At 43.1% G+C, this 22,869-nt stretch overlaps 2 protein-coding genes and 1 long non-coding RNA gene across 11 annotated transcripts in view; 1 reads left to right on the top strand and 2 right to left on the bottom strand.

The window, feature by feature from the left end:
• The window catches only part of Med12l (mediator complex subunit 12L), a 323,000-nt gene that overhangs the window by 205,322 nt on the left and 94,809 nt on the right, over positions 1-22,869 (bottom strand). For 7 of the 9 annotated variants that reach the window (XR_005500979.2, XM_039103686.1, XM_039103693.1 and 4 more), the window contains 4 exons: positions 22,161-22,287; positions 17,225-17,439; positions 16,070-16,174; positions 15,146-15,322 (listed from right to left, as the gene is read on the bottom strand). Coding sequence is in view for 8 of the 9 variants with exons in the window: in XM_039103686.1 (XP_038959614.1) it covers positions 15,146-15,322; positions 16,070-16,174; positions 17,225-17,439; positions 22,161-22,287 (624 nt within the window). In the remaining variant the exon portion in view is untranslated. The remainder of the gene's footprint in view (positions 1-15,145; positions 15,323-16,069; positions 16,175-17,224; positions 17,440-22,160; positions 22,288-22,869) is intronic. The other 2 variants (XM_039103691.1, XM_039103692.1) reach the window with 1 other exon arrangement.
• LOC120100831 (uncharacterized) lies at positions 346-5,534 on the bottom strand. The gene is made up of 2 exons (XR_010064288.1): positions 5,406-5,534; positions 346-5,265 (listed from the first exon to the last, which is right to left on the bottom strand). It is a non-coding gene; the product is annotated as an uncharacterized LOC120100831 (long non-coding RNA).
• Positions 5,604-10,691, top strand: Gpr171 (G protein-coupled receptor 171). Its single transcript, NM_001396828.1, has 2 exons — positions 5,604-5,725; positions 9,267-10,691. The coding sequence occupies exon 2, from the start codon at positions 9,314-9,316 to the stop codon at positions 10,292-10,294; it is 981 nt and encodes a 326-aa protein (NP_001383757.1). The 5' UTR covers positions 5,604-5,725; positions 9,267-9,313; the 3' UTR covers positions 10,295-10,691.

Genomic DNA, 22,869 nt, shown 5'->3' with positions numbered 1-22,869 from the left:
TGGTTATCCTGACTTAAGAACAGCCACGTATCAGCAAGGACACACCAGCTTTGTCTTCCTGTGCCTGGGGTACCTCATTTGGTATGAATTTTTTTTTTCTAGTCCATCCATTTGTCTGAAAATTTCACGACACCATTTTTTTCAGCAGATGAGTGATACTCCATTGTGTAAATTAAATGAAGACTGCACCCGTAGCTAGAACATGATATATCAGCAGCCACCCTGCAACATCTTAATGCAGAAATCCAAAAGGGTATTTTACTAGGTTTTGCTGTTCCCTAGAGCTAGAAGTCCCCGATCATTAAGATCTCCCTGCTTTCTTCCTATACCTGAATGAAGTTTGCATCTCTGTGCTTAACTGTTTGTTTGTTTTTTTTGTTTGTTTTTGTTTTGTTTTGTTTTGTTTGTTTTTTTATGAAAGAAGAGCTGCGGCATGAATCAAGAAATGGATGACAGAGCAATGTTGTACACCAAACTGATGTAGGAACCACTGAGGGAGGGGAACCCAGAAGATGCCTCATAAAAACCTTCCTCAGGAGCAGGCCCCTGCTGCACTATCTCCTCAGAAGCCACCCTCTCTTCTTAGCAACAGAAGGAAACATTGTCAGCTGAGTAAGCCACTTTCTATGTCCTGAGTCACACAGCTAGCAGAGGTGAATTAGCACTAGGCAATGGAGTGGCCAGTCTGAATCCACCAGTGACAGGCTGAGAGGTAGTGAGATTTAAACCCACCCCAGGTTCACCCTCAAGAAACATTCTGGAAGAGGACACCATAAAGCTGTAAGCCCCCAATGTGCTAGAACTCCTATGTCTCAAAGCTCACTCCATACCACACAGAAAAAGAACTGGTTCAAACCTAACCCTGGTTTTGCAGTGGATGCGTATGTCAGCCTCCATTAAAGCCACAGCCACAAGGTTAGACACTGGCCGGCGTATGTCAACTTGTTATATTCTCAGATGTCAACAACTCTCACAGATCACATTTGTCCCCAATGTGCCAAGTGTTAATGACAGGCCGGCAGTGGTGGTACACACCTTTAATCCAGAACTTGAGAGGCAGAGGCAGATGGATCTCTGAATTAATTCCAGTCTCGTCTACAAAGTGAGTTCCAGGATAGCCAAAGCCACACAAAGAAACCCTATCTGAAAAACAAACCAAATTCAAACAGATAGACAGACAAGACAGACAGACAGACAGACAGAGGCAGAGAGAGAGAGAGAGAAGGAGAGAGAGAGAGAGAGAGAGAATATAAGAGTATATAATGGTGAAGGACAAAGGAAAAAAGTCAGGGTAGCCAAACGGAGAGGTCCAACAGCTCCAGCTTGTCTATGGGACACCCATACAGCTCTTGTTATAAAACACACTTCTGGTTTTATAAAGGCTGTTGTTTCCCTAACTTCCTTCTGGGCCCATTTATCATATGTATAAACAAGGACTGCTGATTTCTTTGAGTTAATTTTGTATTCATCCGGTTTGCTGAAGGTTTGTCAGCTTTAGGAGTCCTCTGGTAGAATTTTGGGAGTTGCTTATGTATACTATCATATCACCTGAAAAGAGCCATACTTTGACTTCTTCCTTTCTGATTTGTATCCCCTTGATCTCCTTTGGTTGTCTTATTGCTCTGTCTAGAACTTCAAGTAGTATGTTGAAGAGAGAGAAAGTGGACAGCCTTGTGTTGCCCCTGATTTTAGAGGAATCGCTTTAAGCTTCTCTCCATTTAGTTTGATGTTGGCTATTGACTTTCTGTATATTGCTTTGATTACGTTTAGGGGTGTGCCTTGTATTCTTGATCTGAGACTTTTAACATGAAGGGGTGTTAGATTTCATTAAAGCTTTTTCAGCATCTAATGAGATGATCGTGATTTTTTTTTCTCTTTCATTTTTTCATATGGTGGATTATGTTGATGGAATGAGGAGGGGGGTTCAGGATCAGGTGTGGGGATGGACAGGAGAAATGGCCAGATAGTCATAAGAATGAATGGAAATCTGCAACTGGTGGGAGTTGGGGACGTGGGGGAACCTCAAGGACATGCAAAGAGACCTGGGATAGGGGAGGTACCCAAGGATCATTAAAGGTAACTTTAGCTGTGCCTCAAAATACTGGGGATATGAAACCTGAAGAGGCCACCTCCTGTAGTCAGGAAGGAAACCCAGTGGAGCAATAGTGACACTGACCCAGCCACTAAACGTTCAACCCAAAATTTATCCTGGATGGAGATATAAAGTGCATACATACATACATACATATATACATATATATGTACATGCATATATACATATGTACATACATACATACATACATACATACATACCAAAATTAAGTTTCATTATCACAAAATCAGCTCCAGACAGGCATGCTGACACATACCTGTGATGTTAGCAGTAGGGAGGCTCAAGTAGGAGGACTCCTGTTAGTCTGGGGCCACCCTGGGTTTATATGGCAAGGTCCTATCTCATAAACCCAAAAACCCATACAGGCAAATTATTACTGATCTGAAACAGAGGTGCAGGGACAGAGAACCTGGGCACTTCAGCCCACTCACATTTGACAACCGCGCATAAACAGTGGTCTTCAGTTGTAGCAACAGTTAGCTGCTTGCACTTTTTGATCACCTAAACCTTAAAGGGAAGCAAGGAAGCAGGCAGATACAAGTCTACTCAAAATAAAAGACAAAAAGCCTACCCAAAACAAACCTCACCAGAAACATTCTCTCACAATTTTCCTTCATAGCATACTAAGTCTACTCACCACCCAATCTGCAACCAACTCCATCCCTAAATTCTCTTCCTCCCTAATGGACACGAACCTTCTTTCATGCAAATGTCTCTCCAAAAGAGGCCACAGCTTGGCAGTTACAAATTAAGTGTGTGCCAGCCTATTATCATCCTTCAAAATCTGTTTGGAGTCAGACGGTCATATCCACTTTCATAAAGCCGGCCTTGCCCCTATCCACCATCACGGCTTTGATCTCCAGTAACTCCGAAAGGAGAGGGGGCAGGGGATAGTGGGAATCCAGTCTCATGAATGAAAAAAAAAAAAAATCACTAACGAGGCAAAACTTGTCCTTCAGACCATCAGGCTATCGGGCATGCTACTACCTCAGAGCTGGGCTCTGCTTCAACACCCATTAAAAAGATAATCATGCAATATAAGGTACGAGTTGCTAAATACATGCAACTGTTTAGGCCAAGCTGAGAAATGCTTTTTCATTTGTTTTAAGTCTCAAAACATGGAAAACAGATGAAATGCATCCTATTAACCTTTAGAAATGTAATAGTAAGACTGTGTGAATGCGTGTGTGCCGGAGCACACAATTGCCGGTCAAAGGACACATGTACACAGTGGGTCTCTTTCTTTCCCTGAGTTCCAGGGATGGGATTCAGTTTATCAGACTTGCATGGCAAGCACTTTAACCTGCTGCACCATCTCCCTGGATAACATGCAACACGTTTGTGAAAGAGAGTCATATGCACAGTAACATTTATGTGGTTCATGTAAACATAGAAAAATAAAAGTTAATTCTGTAATCCAAGAAGGGGAACAGGGATTATCTCTCTGTTGTTCTAATGATGTCCTTTTATTTTATTCAAGAATTTTTTGAAACCGGAGCTGGCAAGATGGGTTAAAAGGTGCTTGCCACCATGCCTAACAACTTGGTATAATCCTGCATGGTGGAAGGGAAAACCAATTCCTTAATATCATATGATCTCTACAAACACACTTCAACACGCATGTACACTACATGTATACATACAAAATAATAAACATAGAAAAATGTTTTTCTGGCATGAACAACAAAAAAGTAACTGTATCATACCAGATTCCACACGGTGCTAATTTCCTGAGATGATCTCACAAGATAGCCTTGCCTGGTTTTAAATTCACCACGGAGCCCAGGCTGCCTTAGGTTTGTGGCTATTGCCCTGCCTCAGCTCCCAAATGCTGGGGTTCCAGGTGTCTACCAGCCACAGGGCTGTCATGTTGTTTTTCTAATTAACAAATCCCACAATAAAGATATAAACTGCAACAGTGTTACTCATTACGTCTGACGTGCTACTGTGAATAACTATACAACAAGTATCTGTCTAAGTACTGTCTAGGTGTCTTCATTCATACACTCAACACTGTTTTCAAGACTCTAACACTATTTTTAAAACTACTAGGAAATAGAACAGTCTGGGGCACTTTTATTTTAAAAGGATAAAAGAGGCAAGCTATTATAATAGATAATTATTTTCTCTAAAATAAGGAAAGTTATTTCCCCTAAAACAGTAACTGACAAATTTGAGTTACTTAGATGAAATTGTTTTTCTAACAAAAACTTCCTCAGGAGGCTTTCATACAGTTTAAACCATTTGCAAACCACAGTTTCATCTACGTCAATCTCTAACATTTTAAAACCACACAAGAGGGAAAGGAAATTCTTAGTTCAGCAGGCAACCCAGAAAGATGGAACCGCTGCCACTGAAGGTTACTAAGTAGCTCATGATTCTCTGAAGACCTGGACCCAGGCCTGCCCAGGGCAGAGAAGACAGCCAGGACCCAGGCCTGCCCAGGGCAGAGAAGACAGCCAGGACCCAGGCCTGCCCAGGGCAGAGAAGACAGCCAGGACCCAGGCCTGCTCAGGGCAGAGAAGACAGCCAGGACCCAGGCCTGCCCAGGGCAGAGAAGACAGCCAGGACCCAGGCCTGCCCAGGGCAGAGAAGACAGCCAGGACCCAGGCCTGCCCAGGGCAGAGAAGACACAACCAGGACCCAGGCCTGCTCAGGGCAGAGAAGACAGCCAGGACCCAGGCCTGCTCAGGGCAGAGAAGACAGCCAGGACCCAGGCCTGCCCAGGGCAGAGAAGACAGCCAGGACCCAGGCCTGCCCAGGGCAGAGAAGACAGCCAGGACCCAGGCCTGCTCAGGGCACAGAAGACACGACCAGGACAGGACCCAGGCCTGCCCAGGGCAGAGAAGACAGCCAGGACCCAGGCCTGCCCAGGGCAGAGAAGACAGCCAGGACCCAGGCCTGCTCAGGGCAGAGAAGACAGCCAGGACCCAGGCCTGCCCAGGGCAGAGAAGACAGCCAGGACCCAGGCCTGCCCAGGGCAGAGAAGACAGCCAGGACCCAGACCTGCTCAGGGCAGAGAAGACAGCCAGGACCCAGGCCTGCCCAGGGCAGAGAAGACAGCCAGGACCCAGACCTGCTCAGAGCAGAGAAGACACAACCAGGACACAGGCCTGCCCAGGGCACAAAGAAGACACAGCCAGGACCCAGGCCTGCCCAGGGCAGAGAAGACAGCCAGGACCCAGGCCTGCTCAGGGCAGAGAAGACAGCCAGGACCCAGGCCTGCTCAGGGCAGAGAAGACAGCCAGGACCCAGACCTGCTCAGGGCAGAGAAGACAGCCAGGACCCAGACCTGCTCAGGGCAGAGAAGACACAGCCAGGACACAGGCCTGCTTCGGGCACAAAGAAGACACAGACAGGACACAGGCCTGCTCAGGGCAGAGAAGACAGCCAGGACCCAGACCTGCTCAGGGCAGAGAAGACAGCCAGGACCCAGACCTGCTCAGGGCAGAGAAGACACAGCCAGGACACAGGCCTGCTTCGGGCACAAAGAAGACACAGACAGGACACAGGCCTGCCCAGGGCAGAGAAGACAGCCAGGACCCAGACCTGCTCAGGGCAGAGAAGACAGCCAGGACCCAGACCTGCTCAGGGCAGAGAAGACACAGCCAGGTACGTCCTTTTCAATGAGCTCATTCCATGTTTTTCCCCATAGAAACCAAAGTCCTGCTGTTCAGTGTTGAAGGAAAAAGGGTCAAAAGTTACAAGGCTTTAGGTCGGTAGGACAACCACTATTAAACTATAATTAACCTGAGCTGTGGACAATTAACAGCGCTTCCTACTTTCTTTTGATCTCATCCATATTTTAAGAACTACAATTCAAATTAGAGTACTATTCAAATTACAATACCAATTACTGAAGCTACTGTTTCCAAGCTAGATGGATGATAGGCAAGGCCGTGTTATATCTCCCCAACAGGTCTTAACCAGATGTTCCTCTGCCTAAGGAGTGGGCAATCTGTGAGAAAGGACCATAGAGACATTCAAACTCTGCTCTTGACCCTGCAGTACTGCTGAGCGCACCTATTTTGTGTGGATATTGTTGGCTCCATGTTTATCAAGCTCTTAGATTTCAGATTAATGATGGAGAGCATGGGATGTTGCTATAGTACAATTTTGCCTCTGATCGATATATGCACAATTTTGAGAAATGATTTTTCATGGCAATCTAGACACAATTTAATAGAAGAAAATGCATAGGACTCAAGACTGCATTACTGAATGAGTGGTTACACTGTAACTATTTTAAGTTACTCTACTCTGGAACAGATGGTCAGTTCTAATTACAGAGAATAGCAATCCTGACAAACTATTAGAATACTTTTCTGTACCATAAGCCCTACCAATAAAATGAGAGTTCATCATATAATTATCCAGGCAATAGGGCACTCTCAGAAACAAATAACTATTTTATTGACACTATATAACGTCCAAAATCCCTATAGGAAGTCAGAGAAACCTGGAGTGGCATTCAGACATGGAGAGTCACCTTCAGGCCCACAGGTTGACAGGCAAGACTCAGAAAAAGGAAAAAGGATAAAGGCTGCAGGAATCCGGAGCACTTTGCAGTCTCCTCAATTGATCTGAGGACTGGAAAATAGTCGTCAATAAAGAACCCATCATTAAAGTGCCATGCTTCTAAAATTCCACATGTTTAAGTGGATTGAGTTTAACAACCACCCAACAGGACACATGTTTTTCTTTAAACAAAACTGTTTAGTCCACAATTATAAATGGTTAGTGCATTACGGTTTTCATTATGATTGGTACAGAACAACAATATCTGTGGGCCCCAAATGCCCCGAGTCTTCTGAGGAAACGGAAGAGCTTGTAACCTTTAAGACACTTAAAAGTTCACACCTTGTTCAAGATAAACACAGCAGGGCCATGAGATGCCTCAGCCAGGGAGTGTGTAAATTTGGTACATAAGTACAACTGAGTTCCACCCCAGCAGTCAGACAAGGGAAAAGGAGAAAACTGACTCCCCAAGATGTCCAATGACCTCCACATGCACACAGAAGCACTCTCACAGCCATATTACATGAACATGCATGATAACAATAAAAATTTAAAGATATACACATTAAGTAATAAGACTTCAGGAGTGGCTTGATTTTATTTTTGGTTGTGAGCCTAGCCTTTAACGGCTGAGCCATCTCTCCAGCCCAGTGGCTTGATTTTAAAGAAGGACTTTAAGGCTGCTGAGCCATTCCACCGTCAGTAAACTTTCAATGTCCCGGAACATTGCATAAGACTTTGTTCCTGATAAAACATTAAAGCATGAGCAGCCCAGGTTGTATACTCTCTGGTTTCTGGCATTTTTCAGAAAATTCCATGTAGATATGCATTCAGGAAGTGATATTTTTGACCTTTCCTTTAAAACAAAAGAATATTGTTTCACATGAAAAGGGATTGCTGATTCTGGTGGCGCAGACCAGTGGGATATGCTGAAGAGGCAGAGGAAGGTGAGTTCGAGGCCAGCTTGGTGTGCACATTTTTGGGGATGTAGAGTTGGCTCAGCAGTTAAGAGAACTGACCTTCCAGAGGTCCTGAGTTCAAATCACAGCAACCACATGGTAGCTCACAGCCATCTGTAATGGGATCTGATGACCTCTTCTGGTGTGTCTGAAGACAACTACAGTGTACTCACATACATAAAATAAATATTTCTAGAAAGAAAGCGAGAGAGAGAGAGAGAGAGAGAGAGAGAGAGAGAGAGGGAGGGAGGGGAGGGGAGGGGAGGGGAGGGGAGGGGAGGGGAGGGGAGGGGAGGGGAGGGGAGAGGAGAGGAGAGGAGAGGAGAGGAGAGGAGAGGAGAGGAGAGGAGAGGAGAGGAGAGGAGAGGAGAGGAGAGGGATTGCCCACATCAAGAGGGAACGCACAAAGTAGCATCTGTGGCCCTAAACACAGGAGTCAGGGCAGATCAGGAGTTAGAGCAGACCACCGCAGAGGGAGTTCAGTTTAACTTGAGCTCATAAGTCAAGCTGATATGCTCTAACTGGACAGACCACGACAAGATCTTACTGTCATTATCAGGTTCAATTGTGGTGGCTCTGTACTGAAAAAGTTAGAAGGGGATTGTTTTGTTTTGTTTTATGTTTTGAATTGAAACAAAGTTGCAGGTATATAACAGGCTAGCGTTGCCATTTAGCAAAGAGTGATCTTAAACTAGTGTTTCTCCTGAGTGCTAGGACTACAAATGAGTCCCGCCAGATTCAAAAAAGTTACATGTTCTAATACAGATGTAACTGACCCTTTTCTGGAAGATGTATGTTGGCAAATAAATATAGGGTGATGTTCTAGAAGCTTTTAAAACTCACTTTCATAAAACTATTCAAAAACACTTCCATAGAAATAGCTACAGCCATTATGTACAGCAAGTTTTTCTACTAATTGAACTGAAACAGTAAAAAGAAACACAAAGTATTTTCATTAACATGGCAAATATAATGTAACAAAAATATTACATGGGTACTCAACATGACATATGATAGTTAAATAGATTCTTTAATATGTTCATCGTTTAAAGTGTTCACCAGACACAACATTGGCCTTCACAGGTCTATACCATTATAAATTGGTACATGATAACAGAGGTCATCAATTCAGAACCAGAGTCTAACCCTTCAATTCTTCTCACTGAAAAATATGCTAACATGATTCACAACAGAGGGCCCACTTTTACAATAACGGTGTAAACCTGTCTGCAGTTTGCTGTCTTCTCTTTTCTACCATCAGCCTAAGTTCTTGCAGCATAAGCTACAAAGGCTATAAAAAGAAAAGCAGAAAGCCACACTGAAATCTTTTTCAGACAAAACCACAGTACCTTCCTCTCTCCACTTCCCAGAACCTCTGGTCACTTACCTCCACTGCACAGAAATTTCTCCCCCAACCAGTAATAGAGAACTACACAACACAAACCACAAGGCCAAAAACATCCCTTCTAAAAAGCTAATTTACATGGGATTTCCTGAAAGTCACAGGAATCAGACAGCCAAGAACCTGGTTTTCCATAATCTAGGATGTTCCCCGCCACCCAGTGAAACTCTTCCTAAACACAAGAAAGATGGTGATAACTTTTGAGTATAAATGGTTCTAAGAAGTATTTTCTGATTTTAGTTAACTAACCTCTCCCTTCTACTTTTTTTAACAGAACCCTGAGGTTGTTTTAAATTATTGAACTGGACCTTCTCCCTCAAGATGACAAACAGTTCCATGTTCTGCCCAATTTACAGAGATCTAGAACCATTTACGTATTTTTTTTATTTAGTTTATCTCATTGGAATCATTGGGAGTTGTTTTGCAACGTGGGCTTTTATACAGAAAAGCACAAATCACAGGTGTGTGAGCATATATTTAATTAACCTGCTTACAGCTGACTTCCTGCTCACTCTGGCATTGCCAGTAAAAATCGTTGTTGACTTGGGTGTGGCGCCCTGGAAACTAAGGATATTCCACTGCCAAGTGACAGCCTGCCTCATCTACATCAACATGTACTTATCTATTATCTTCTTAGCCTTTGTCAGCATTGACCGCTGTCTTCAGTTAGTACACAGCTGCAAGATATACCGAATCCAAGAACCTGGGTTTGCCAAAATGATATCGGCCGTCGTGTGGCTCATGGTCCTGCTTATAATGGTGCCGAACATGGTGATTCCCATCAAGAACATCAAAGAAAAATCTAATGTAGGTTGCATGGAGTTTAAAAGGGAGTTCGGAAAAAATTGGCACTTGCTAACAAATTTCATATGTGTGGCAATATTTTTAAATTTCTCAGCCATCATTCTGATATCCAACTTCCTTGTAATTAGACAACTCTACAGAAACAGAGACAACGCAAACTACCCAAGCGTGAAGTCGGCTCTGCTCAACATTCTCCTGGTGACAGCGAGTTACATCATATGCTTTGTTCCTTACCACGCTGTTAGGATCCCATACACCCTCAGCCAGACAGAGGTGATATCTGACTGCTCAACTAGGATTGCTCTCTTCAAAGCCAAGGAGGCCACACTGCTGCTGGCTGTGTCCAACCTGTGCTTTGACCCAATTCTGTACTATCATCTGTCGAAAGCATTTCGACTGAAGGTCACTGAGACTTTCGCCTCGCCTCAAAAGATGAAGGCTCGGGAGGAAAAACCGAGACGTGAGAATGACGTGCAAAGTACAGGCTCTGCGTGTTAGTCCTTCTTCCTGACTGGACCACAAAGCTGGCCACAGTTTTCAAAGATAAAAGGAGATGCTAAGATAGAAGAGTCCTAGGACTAAAGGCTGCTGATAGCTGGTGAACAGGTTCACGCAGGACGTCAACACAAGCCAGCCCTGCACCCTCACAGTTGCCGGGATTCTTTATTCCAAATATCTGTACAGGAAAATTGGCAAAGCACGTGGAATGAAGGTCAACTGGAACCATCAAAGCAAGAAGAGCCGTGGCAAAGACTCAGAGACCCACTTCGGTGCCTGGAACTGACTTCTTCATGAAAATATATCAAACAATATGAAATAAAAGCATCAAAATACCTGCATCATTTTTACTTGTAAACGACTGCTTTGAAAGGTAATAAATGCTCTCTATTCAGCACTCCTACTTTTAACATCTCATTTTTGGTAACCCAATAACAACTTTTCAGTCTGAAAGGTTTGCAGTGATAGGAACAGGAGGACACACTGGTTAATTCCAGGACACCCTAGGGGCTGAGGCAGAAAGATCATTATGAGTTTGAGGCTAGCATGGGCTTCAATATGAACTGCAGGTCATCCTGGTCTATAAAATGAGACCTTATCCCTAATTAATTTTAAGAGGCATTTGCAAATACATGGGGATTTTTTTTTCTTAACACTATAAGGAAGCTATTAAACTACTTTAACTGCTGAAACTGTTTTGGGAGTAAAAATCCACATCAAAGGTATTTAAAAAAAAATACCAGCCAAAGAATCCTAAAATAAACACATGGACTCATACCAGAAGGCCATGCTAGAAACATAGCCTATGTCGGGCCATGGGTGCCTCTTAAATCTAGAGACAAGGTGAACCAGAATGTGCAGTACAAAGTACAAGTCACCCCCATCGCTAACCAGATCCTCTCTACTGCCAATAAATACACAGATTGTGAGTAATGGCATTAAATAAAAGACTCAGTAAAACAACAGAAAAAGTACTGAGAAGCACACCTGAGCTCTTGGTTTAGTTCTGCCCCACCCCCACCCCTTTTGCGACACAATCACCTATAGCTCACTGTATAAAAAAAAGTAATAACCTCGAACTCCTGATCTTCCTCCTTCTACCTCTCAAGTCCTGGGATTACAGACATATGCTACGAGAACCAGCTCTTCTGCATGTATTTTTTTCTCTATGTATTTTTAATGTGACAAACATCCACGTAAAACAGTTAGAAACGGCCCAGAGAGACAGCTCAACGGTTAAGAGCATTGCTACTCTTGCAGTGGACCCAGGCTTAGTCCACAGCACCCCACAACATGAGGCTCACAACTGCTTGTAACTCCACTTACAGAAAGGATCCAAGTGGGTTCCCATAGCCTCTTCTCACCTCCGCTGGCACCAAGCATGCACGTGGTACGCGTACATACATGCAGGAACTCACAGGCACGCACATTTAAATCAATCGTTCTGTAAATACTGCATTGCAATAGCTGTGGTGACGAGAGACAGGGATCCTGCAGTGAATGTGGGAGCAAATGCCTGTAATACCAGCTGAAAGGATAATACAAGCCAGTATAGATTTCACAGCCAGACTGTCGCACGCGCGCGCGCGCACGCACACACACACACACACACACACACACACACACGTGTGCAAGAGTGCAAGAGAGAAGAAAGGAAGAGGCAGGAATGGAGGGAGAGAGGGAATATGAATGTGCTCCTGGATGCCAAGAACATGCTTGATTAAAATGCTATTTTTGTACTTGAAGAATGAATTTCAAAGTCTTATTTGTAAATTCACGAATACATTTTTAGTCCAAATTAAATAACTGAGAGAAAGCCACCTGTCTCCTTTTTAAAAAGAAATTTGTGACGGTAGGTTCCAGAGAAAGTAACAGGAATGCCAACGAGTCTGACGAGTGTGACACTGTACAGACTCTTGCCAGGTTACAAGGTTGGTAGAATGCAGACACAGTAAAACCGGCGCTGGTTGAGGTCTACATAGCATAGCTTCTGATGAGCAGATCAAAACAGGCACAGTACAGACAAGGCTGTTGTTTTTGCTGAAGTAGCCCTTCACCCTCTCTCCTTGCTCTCTAGTTATGAAGGCAATACAGCAAAAGACCAAGACATTTTTAGCCATATTCTTATGTTTGCTTCTCATGCACAACAGGCAGTCAGATTTCTCCTAAGAAGAGAAAAAGACTCTCAATACAAGATCAGTGTTTTATTAGCCTATATTTTCCCTTCTGCTTTATTCTCAATAAGGCCCGTTAGGAAAGGGGACCTTAGATATATCAGTAATGGAAAGCTGCACTTATTCTGGTTTTTTTTTTTTTTTTTTTTGGACAACTTGATACAAGTTGGATTCATTTTAGAAGAAGAAGAACTGAGAAAAATGTTCCCATCAGGTTGGCCTGTAGGCAAGTCTACGGGCATTATCTTAATGAGTGGTTAATGGGGAAGGGGCAAATCCACCATGGGCACAACCTCAGGTACGGGTCCTAGAGGGTATATGAAAGCTGGTTTTACAAACCAGACAAGGCAAGCCAGTAACCAGCATCTTCCATGGTCGCTGCTTCAGTTCCTGGCATGAATTCCTGCAGGATTTCTTCCTTCATGATGGACAGTAATCTATATGATGAAACAAACCCTTCCTTCCCCAGCTTGCTTTTGGTGATGGTGTCTGTCACAGCAAATTAGGACAAAAGCTAACTAAAAACTGTATCCAAAGTTGGCTTAGTGGGTAATCATGGCTTATTGTGCAATCATGAGAACCCAAGTTTCAGATGCCAGAATTCATATAAAAGCCAGGAATTGCCACTCACTCCTATATCCCCAGCACTGTAGGGAGCAGAGGTAAGATCACTGGACTTACTAGCCACTAGCCTAGTTCTAGCTTCAGTAGAGGCCCTGTGTCAAAAAGAAAGACAAAAAGTAATAGAACAGGACATACTCCTCTGGCCCCTGTGAATACGTGCACAGGTGCATACATCTGCATGCACACACACATACACATACACACACACACACACACACACACACACACACACACAAATAGACACCTTACATCAGCACACACAAAATTAATAAAAATAAAAATTAGATACTACAACTGCCAAGGAATGCCATCAAGCACTTTCCTCTAAGGAGGTGGACACAGTCATGTGATGAAAACAATGGAGAAGCTGATTGCTGATAGCTGTTCAGATCCCAGAAACACAGAGAAGACAGACTGAAAACTCTGCTTACACGGGCCAGCCCATGCAACTCTCAACGACGACTTCCAGCACTCACTGTAAAGGCTCTCCCTCCCCTTTGCCTTACTGTGTTTGTTTGGTAAGCTTTGTGTTCTCCAGAGTGCTTCCTGGTATATAACAAAGTTATAAAGACTGTATGGAGTTCCTGGACCCATCTCCCTACTATTAAAGATGCCTCACATGACTATGACATGGCAGGCTTATGACAACTAAGAAGCTAATATTGCAGAATTAGTAATGAATAAGCTCTGGGCTTTACAGTTCATTTATTTTACATTTAACATTTTAAACAAACCCAAGGCATGATAGTTCACACATGAGTGTGCCAGAAACATCTGTGATCTGTAAGCTCATCCTCTCCATTAACACAAGTGAACTGCCAGATTATCTGGTCGTGTTTGAATATTGGTGACACAAAGAACCATAGAAAATTAGTGACCATGTTCTGAGATGAACAAATTGAAAATCAGTGATCATGTTATGAGATGATCGAAAGAATTTTGTAAAGTTCTGGCCTAGTTTATGGACATAAACAAAAAGGAGTTTTTAACTGTCATAAGACAAAAAAAATTATGGATGTAGTGAGTTTGAATCATTTCGGAGAATGTTCTAAAATATCAACTATACTTAGCTTTAACAAAATACCCGGGCTGGAGAGATGGCTCAGTGGTTAAGAGCACTGACTGTTCTTCCAGAGGTCCTGAGTTCAAATCCCAGCAACCACATGGTGGCTCACAACCATCTGTAATGAGATCCGATGCCCTTTTCTGGTGTCTGAAGACAGCTACAGTGTACTTACATATAATAAATAAATCTTTAAAAAAAATACTCAGTTTACTGATCAAAACTTCTAAATATAGTGTGCATGAAACAGTTTACCTGGGAATTAAAAATGTCCCAGCTTTTAGCCTCATGTTTGTTACTAACATGTAAAATACTATGGCTTCTCTTTGGGATAAACACTTCACTACACAAGCCTTCAACACTAAGCTCTTTAAGCTCTCTTCCTGTCTATCCCAGCTCTGAGCCCACCACGCCCAAGGCCAGGTCCATCCCCTCCCACACCGTTTGTCATCATCCGACCCACTTGTCAGTCACAATGGTCCTGCTCTCCAATACTCCATTGAGAATGGAGGGACTGGGGATATGGGAAGCTTGCCTTTTTGTGTGCACTGGGGTTTCGACCCAATTGCTTCACTGTCAAAATTTGTGATTCATAAGCAACCATCCCTCTACTTACTCACTTCTCCTATGCCCCGCAAAATCGTACTCATCTGTTAAATGTCAAAAGTACCCAGCAGTCAAAACAGGACAAGTAAAAACTAATCAGCAAATGACTTTCAGATTGAAGTAGAGAAAACACTTAGATATTACTTACAGTGACTCAAATTCTTTTGATGAAAGGATATTAAGACAGGGAATTCTATTAAATCCACTAGTCACTAACATCACACTGTACCTTTTCATGATGTATTTGTACACCGGCTAGATGATCCAGATTATAGCCATTAGAGCAGCGAGTGCAATTTTCACACGATGTCATTTATGTGTACGTAGAGGAGTGCATGTGATAACCTGACAGCCAATCACTGATGGCCTTAGAAAATGGCTTACCAGAGGTATAGGAAAATGAGTTGCATACTGCAGATGTCGGAGGAGGTCATAATTTGATGGGAAAATTAATTCTCTTGGCTTTTCTCTCTTTCCCAGTTTCTCACCATTGCCTGACATTCTTCTGCTCAAGGAAGGGTTGATGTTCTCACAGGATTCTCCGGGCATGGGAGAAAAAATCTATGTCATGTAAAAACAAATGTTGAATGTCATAAATAAAGGAAGCAACACCAAGCCACAGTGACATATACTAGAGCTTCAAACGAAAATGCTCACAAAATAGCTGATGAAAAAGAGGCAAAAATGTTTTAATGTCCACGAAATTAAATCACACACACACAAAAAAAATCTGTCAGTATCACCCCTGCCCCTTTGAGAAAATGGGAAAATGAACATGACATGGGAGGAGGACAAAAACAACCAGAGGACTGGCCCTGTGAGTGAATTTAAAAATGTTATCCTCAAAGGGTTACATTTCCTCCAAAAAACACATCCTTAACGATACTTAGTAAGATTAAGCCATAGACCGATGCTTCAAAATATGCAAACAATGCTTTTATAAACAGCAAGATTATAATGAAAACCACATTATATTGAGAGACAGTAGGAAAATAAAGACTACTCTTTAGAAATTCAAGGTGTAGACTGTCCTACTGAAACCACACTCCGACACTCCTTACACATCAATGGCCCCAAAGTAAAACTGTCACAGCCAGTCAGCTGGAACAGGAGTGTAACACTTTACAGAGGAGGCAACACAACCCCATGGTGAGGATAACACAATGACCACAGGTCACTGTGACTCAGGGTGGGTGATGGGGACAGCACAAGGATGAGTCATTCTAATACATGAGGCAAGCAAGAAAGAGAAGGAGACAAGCTGGGGTGGGAAGAGTTAGCTGGGAATGAATCAAAGGTTGAACCTACTGGAAACTCAGAACCAAAGTCACTTTTAAAGTCACTCTTGTCTACTTCATCAAAAATGTTAGTGGTTCCTGAGCCAAGGCCCATGTGCGCCATAACAGCGTGCTCCTAAGTGCCAGAGGAAAGAAGCCATGTTGTAAATGCTGCAGTTTAGGAAATGGAATTTGAAACAGGGAGAGGATTCTCACCATCCTATCTATTGCTACCCCTGTCTATTTCTCTTAAAGGATTTAAAGGAAACTTGAAGACACGTACTGCTTTAAAGAATGACATTCCTTCCCCTGGAGTAAACAAAGCTTTAACTCTACTGAGTTTTTTTAAAGGAAGAGAACAGAGATTCATAATTTAAAACAAACTATCCACAATGTATTTCATTGGGCTATTTCCAGTAATTTAAAAAAAAAAAAAAAAAAAGGAGAAACTGAAAGATCTAAGAATGAAAAAGAAAAATGAGGTGCTTTAAAAAACAAACAGATACAGCCACAACTTTAAACATGTCCTCGGAGTATCTGTAAACTCATATTAAACAACCAGAATAAATCTGTATTTTGAGCACTATTAGTCTCTCTTCATTTTCCACTGTTTCTCGCTGTCCTAACTCTTTTTATCTTGAAGTCTTAACTATCTGGAACAATGTCTAAACTGTCAGCACCTAAAAGAAAAATCAATGGTAGTCAAGGCCACAGCAGAAATTGCTGTAAAGAACAATTCTACCGTGTTTTAGAAACAGAGATTTAGTTTCGCAAAGAAAACTCGTGTTACTAGGAACAAGGGCTTCCTCTTTATGTGTAGAAAGAGTGGTATGTGGAGATCCCCTTTAACACAAAGCCAAAGGAGTTTGCTGTTAAAACAGGTTCACCTGTGAAGCTCAGGATTAAAAGAAAACTTCAGGCTACACACATCTAAAAGTAAGAGCATAATACTTTAATCTCGTGAAAAAAAATTTACAGTCTTAACCTTTCATTAACTCCAGGACACATAAAATTCTAGAAGACATGCATTTCACATGTCCTTTGTGAGTGGAGGGGAGATAAACTCTGTAGGGAGAGAAGGAACTAAAACCCAATTGCCTTTCCATCACTAAAATGCCCATCTGAAACTGACTCCACCCCAGCGGGAGATCACTCGGGAAAGGGTATGGACATCACCCCAGTATACCTCCATCTTCATTTCATGATCCTTCGAGTAGTGCTCATCTGAATTCTCTCCTGCTGGCGATCGCAGCCCCGTGGAGGCAGTAACCGACAAATCTCCTCGAGAGATGAGGGTGCACATATATGCATCATGGGAGAAGACATCGTGGCGGATAAACTCACAGAAGAGCAGCACCAAGTTCACAAATTCTACCTTCTCACATTCACTGTTTGGGTCCGCTGGATGAGAAACAAATTAAATTAGAAATTCCCTGAACAGGCAAAAAAAAAAAAAAGAAAGAAAGAAAGAAAGAAAGAAAGAAAGAAAGAAAGAAAGAAAGAAAGAAAGAGAGAGAGAAAAAGAAAAATAAGAAGAAAAAACATTTTCAAGGCTTAAGAACATTTTCACTACCCTTTATATTTTTGTATTCACTGTTTCATTTTGAAAAGTACAAAAGGTGGCAGGGGTGAGGGAGAGATAGGAAAAGTGTACTGGCTAGTTCTGTGTCAACCTGGCACCAGTCGGAGTCATCAGAAAGAAGCCTCAATGGAGAAAACGACTCCGTAAGTTCCCTCTGTAAGGCTCTGTCTTAATTAGTGATCAACAGGGGAAAGCCTCAGCCCATTGTAGGTGCTGCCATCCTCGGCTGGTCACCCTGGGTTCTGTAAGAAAGCAGGCTGAGCAAGCCATGTAAAGCAAGTCAGTAAGCAGCATCCCTCCATGGATGGCTTCTACATCAGCTCCTGCCTCCAGGTCCCTGCCCGGCCTGAGTCACTGCCTCACTTCACTTGTGATGAAGAGCAGTGTGAAAGTGTAAGCTGAATGAACCTTTTGCTCTGCAACTTGCTTTTTGTTCACGGTGTTTTACCACAGTAATAGAAACCCTAACCAGAAAAAGTTGGTATCAGGACTAAGGGGTATACTGCTGTGACAGACCAGACCATGTTTTGGAGAGGGCTGTGGAAGGAATTTGTAGCTTTGGGCTAGCAGAGACACTAAGCATTGGGAGTTCAGTGGGATGTTCTGTAGGAGTTTGGAAAATAGCAATGTTGAGAACAGTGCAGAAGATGGAGGCCTGGCTCATGAAATTTCAGAAGGAAATTTTAAGACTCTCCAGGACTATTTGCTATCTTAAATTAAGATTCTATAACTTGTCAGCTGGGGCTGAAGAGTCGACCAAAATTAACAAGAGGCTGGCACCACCAAAGTGAAGTCTTCGTGTTACTGGGACAATCAATGCTGATTTGCTGGAGATAAGAAATTAGAGGTGGTTAAGAAGAGACTAGCATCACTAAGGTAAAATCTTCTGGGAGGTGTTTCCTGAACAGCCAAGATTGTACCTTGTGTTGGCAGCTGGACTTGGTTATGTGAAAGTCACCCAGGTCATACTGGTTTTGAAGGCATAAAGGGGTCACAGGAAACAAGAGAGAAGTTGAGTCTTGACACTAGGAAGAGAGCCAATGAAAGACTGTGGGCGAAAGGGCCTAGCACTCTGAAAATGCCAATACTATGGGACAGTCACGAAGAACAGTGGCACCAGGGGAGTAGAGCCAGCCAGAGCTTAGAAGTAAAGTTGTGTGTGCTACAGAGGGCAGAGCTGGAGAAATGACTCAAGCCCTTTGGAGGAGCCCAGAAGATCATGACCAGATCCCAGACACTGGACAGGTGGAACAGATTTGATTATGACTGTGCCCTGATTTTTCCCTTTTGAAGAAACTAAGTATTTGATTTTTTTTTTAATTTTACTGGAGCCCACAGTTGAGAGATTTTAAATTTTAAGAGACTGGCTATTTTAAAGGGACTAAAATTTCAATGTGTTCGTATTTGCAAAGACTGTGGGACTTTTTTTTTTCTTTTTTTTTTTTCTTTTTCGGAGCTGGGGACCAAACCCAGGGCCTTCCGCTTGCTAGGCAAGCGCTCTACCACTGAGCTAAATCCCCAACCCCTACTGAGGGACTTTTAAAGTTATGTTTTTAATGTGAGATCTTAGGGATGAGAAAGAAAAAAGAGTTGTGGCTTATCAGTGATGTGTTTGTGTGTCAGGCTGACAAGGGGTCAGTTGTCCTGACTGGTTTTATGCCAACTTGACACAAGCTGGAGTCATCACAGAGCCTCAATTGAGAAAATGCCTCCATAAGATCCATTTGTAAGGCTTTTTTGTTTTTGTTTTTGTTTTTTATTTAAATTAGTGCCCTGCATCTATAGGAAAGCAAGCTGAGTAAGCAGCATCCCTCCATAGCTTCTGCATCAGCTCCTGCCTCCAGGTACCTGACCTCCTTCAATTCCTATCCTGACTTCCTTTGGACATGAAGAGCAATATGAAAGTGTAAGCTAAATAAATCATTTCCTCCCCAACTAGCTTTTGGGCCACGGTGTTTTGTTACAGCAACAGAAATACTAAGACATTGAGAGTAACCAGAATTCATTGTATGCACATACAGTGTGTCAGAGAAAAATATTGGTAACTTTCACCTTTTAAGTTTTATTCAAACATCTGCTGTGATACTAACATGTTTAAAGCACTGACAGGCAGGTTAAGTTTCTTTTCAGTGTGAGCATGTGAGTGCACTCACGGGTGAGAAGAGGGTTTAGGATGCCCTGGAGCAGCTTCAGGGGGCTGCCAGCCACTGAAAACAAGTGCTGAGACCCATCCCCGGTCCTCTGAAAACTGTTTATGGGTGTTCTTAACTGCAGAGCCTTCTCAATAGCCCTGACAGGCAGGCTTTTTTTTTTTTTTTTTTTTTGCACAGTTATAACTGGAAAATGTGAACCCGATATGCTAAACACATTTTCAAGTTTAATGATAGTGGTTCCTAGAAAATTAATGACCGTGCACCTCTTAATGCTGTCCGAAGCACAGCCTCTTTTATTACTAAAACAATCTGGGGCTGCCTTTAACTACACTGAAAGGGCTGCCTCTTCCAAGTATCTGTGTGCACTGTGTCAAATAAGTCTTTATAACAAAACAATTTAAATACTAGGCAGGACCAGGGTGGGGAATCCTGTTAGGGCCAGTCTTGACTATAAATGAGATTAAGATTTAGAATCATCATGGAAAAAAGAAGATGCTCTGTGCATGTATGTGAGGGGGTTTCCGGACTGTGATGGAGTGGGAAGACCCTAAAGGTGGGTAGCACCATTCCATTTGACTGAGATCTTAGACTGAATAAAAAGAAAGTGAGCTAACCACCAGCATTTGCCTCCTGAGGACAGGACGAGCAGCTGCCTCAAAAGCACCTGGAGCCATGACACACCACCGTGCTGGCCTAAGCCCTCCAGTGGGGAAAAGACCTTGCCTTAAATGTCCTTTTTCAGGCATCTCATCCCAGCAATGAAAGAAGTAACTAATGCTAACCCACGTAAACAAAAGAAGGAAAATAAAAACAGACACAAGGACAGCAGTCATCTCGGGAGTTCCTTTTCCCTTTAATTCCTAACCCATCTGTGTAGCTCACGTTATGATTCTCAGTATGGCAGCCACATTCTAAATATATCTGAACCTTTGGGAAGTTTAGAAAACTTCATGGATAAGATCTACAAAGCTAAATTCCTTTCATAAGTATCAACCAAAAACAAAACAAAACAAAAAAAAACAAAAAACAAACAAACAACAAAAAACTCCTTCAGAAGCCTGTGTTCTCAGTTCCCTGAACATTGTAAGTCAGTGTCTCCTCTCTCACAACAAGCAGCCTCTTCTCAGGAACACTGATGGAGTCTCTCAGGCAGGAAGTGTGACCCAGAAGAGGCAAAGGACAGAAAACATTTTTCCCCAAAGACAACTAAAATGGGTAGAGGCAGCAAATTTGGAACAAATGTGCACCTCCTGATAATCCAAGATGATTGACATCTTCCGTGCCTGGCTTTCTGCTATCAGGGAATTCCTCCTGCCTCCTCATCTTCCTGCTTCCTACATTCAAACCACTTGAACTGCTCAAACACTTGCTTTCCCCAAGGCCAACCCATGAGGAACTGTATTAGAGGGCAGTGACATTGAGAATCTTAAGAACCACTGCCCAAAGGTTATCGTAAGGCCTCCAGTTGGTTAAAAGAAAGCCTCCCCTTGCTTGTCCCAAAGATCCAGTCAGGCTCCACTCAGCCTAAACAAGGCCCGTCCTCCAGTCAGTCATAATAACGTGTATTCAGTGTGCTACTCCCACTTTTCCACAACCCTCTGCCATCCCTCCTCTACATCACTCCTCACCCTGACACTTTTGTGTTGCTCTAGATATTCCCCAAGATGCTGTCATACTTTCTCATTTGTGTAACTCACAATAATGGTGAGCAAGCTATTACTGTTCATAACTGTCCACCCTCAGTAACCCTAATGGGTGGTTGTTAATTCCACAGACTCTCCAATTCCCAACACCAAAGTCAGAGGACATCAGCTTAAGGAGATGGAGACATCCCAATCGGAATGGTGAAGCCACGCCCATCATCATGGGAATGGTGAAGCCACGCCCATCCATCATCATGGGAAGGGTGAAGCCACGCCCATGCATCATCAGCTCCTGTAGGCTGCAGGTCTGTGCTTTACTGCTGCCACCGCCCCACCCCATCCCCTTATATAACAGTTAGAAACCAGGAGGTTAGAAGGCAGCTCCAAAAGCAAAGTGTTACCATCACTGAGCAGAGTTAAACGTCACAGGACAATACCCTCTACTGCAGTGAGAGACTCAAAAAAAACAGGAATTAGTTCACCAAATATAAGGCTATGAGAAAACTTTTACATTTTAAAGTTTTTGAATATCTCACTGATATAAAAATAACTAGACTGACCCACTGGGAAAAAAAAATATAGTACATTTGCTTAGTGAAACCGATTATAAGAACCTTAGATAAGATGCAGAGAAGAGAAGGCTTAGAGATAAAGGGAGAATTCGGGGAGGGAGGGAGAGAAGGAGCAGAGGAGAGGGAAGAGAGAAAACCCCACACCCAAAAGCAAAACACCTCCTTTACTTACACAGCGATGGGGCCTGTGTATCTAAAAATCTCAGCAAAACATTCTGGAAAACAGGCAAACTAGATCCAGCAAGGGATGCTGAAGAAATTGACTCTTTCTCATCTAGGACTTCGGATTCCCCACATCTCTACAGGGTAAAGACAAACAAGACCAGCGGGTCAGCAGAGCAAAGGCTGGCACAGTTACCACAGGTGACAGTCAGCAAGCTCTTACACACAGCTGACCTCGCAGAAAAAATATACAACTGAGAGTTCAGACAGCTGAGGACCACTTACCACAGTGAGTGCAATTTTATTAAAATTGGTTATTTTATTTGTTTGCATTTCAAATGCCTTCCCCCCCTTCCCAGCCTCCCCTCCCCCCAAAACCCCCATCCCAACTGCTGTCCTTTTTGCCTCTTTGAGGGTGCTCACCCACCCACTTCCTGTCTCACCACCCTAGCATGCCCCTATGCTGGGGCATCAAGCCGCCACAGGACCAAGGGCCTCCTCTCCCATTGATGCCAGATAAGGCCATCTTCTGCTACATTATGTAGCTAGAGCCATGTGTCCCTCCATGTGTACTCTTTGGTTGGTGGTTTAGTCCCTGGGAGCTCTGGGGGTCCAGTTGGTTGATACTGTTGTTCTTCCTATGGGATTGCAATCCCTTCAGCTCCTTCAGTCCTTCCCCTAAGTCTTCCATTGCGGTCCCTGGGCTCAGTCTGACAGTT

Source organism: Rattus norvegicus, chromosome 2 (assembly GCF_036323735.1).
Source record: "Rattus norvegicus strain BN/NHsdMcwi chromosome 2, GRCr8, whole genome shotgun sequence".
In the NCBI taxonomy this organism is placed as follows: Eukaryota; Metazoa; Chordata; class Mammalia; order Rodentia; family Muridae; genus Rattus; species Rattus norvegicus.
This window is presented reverse-complemented; position numbering and strand designations above follow the sequence as displayed.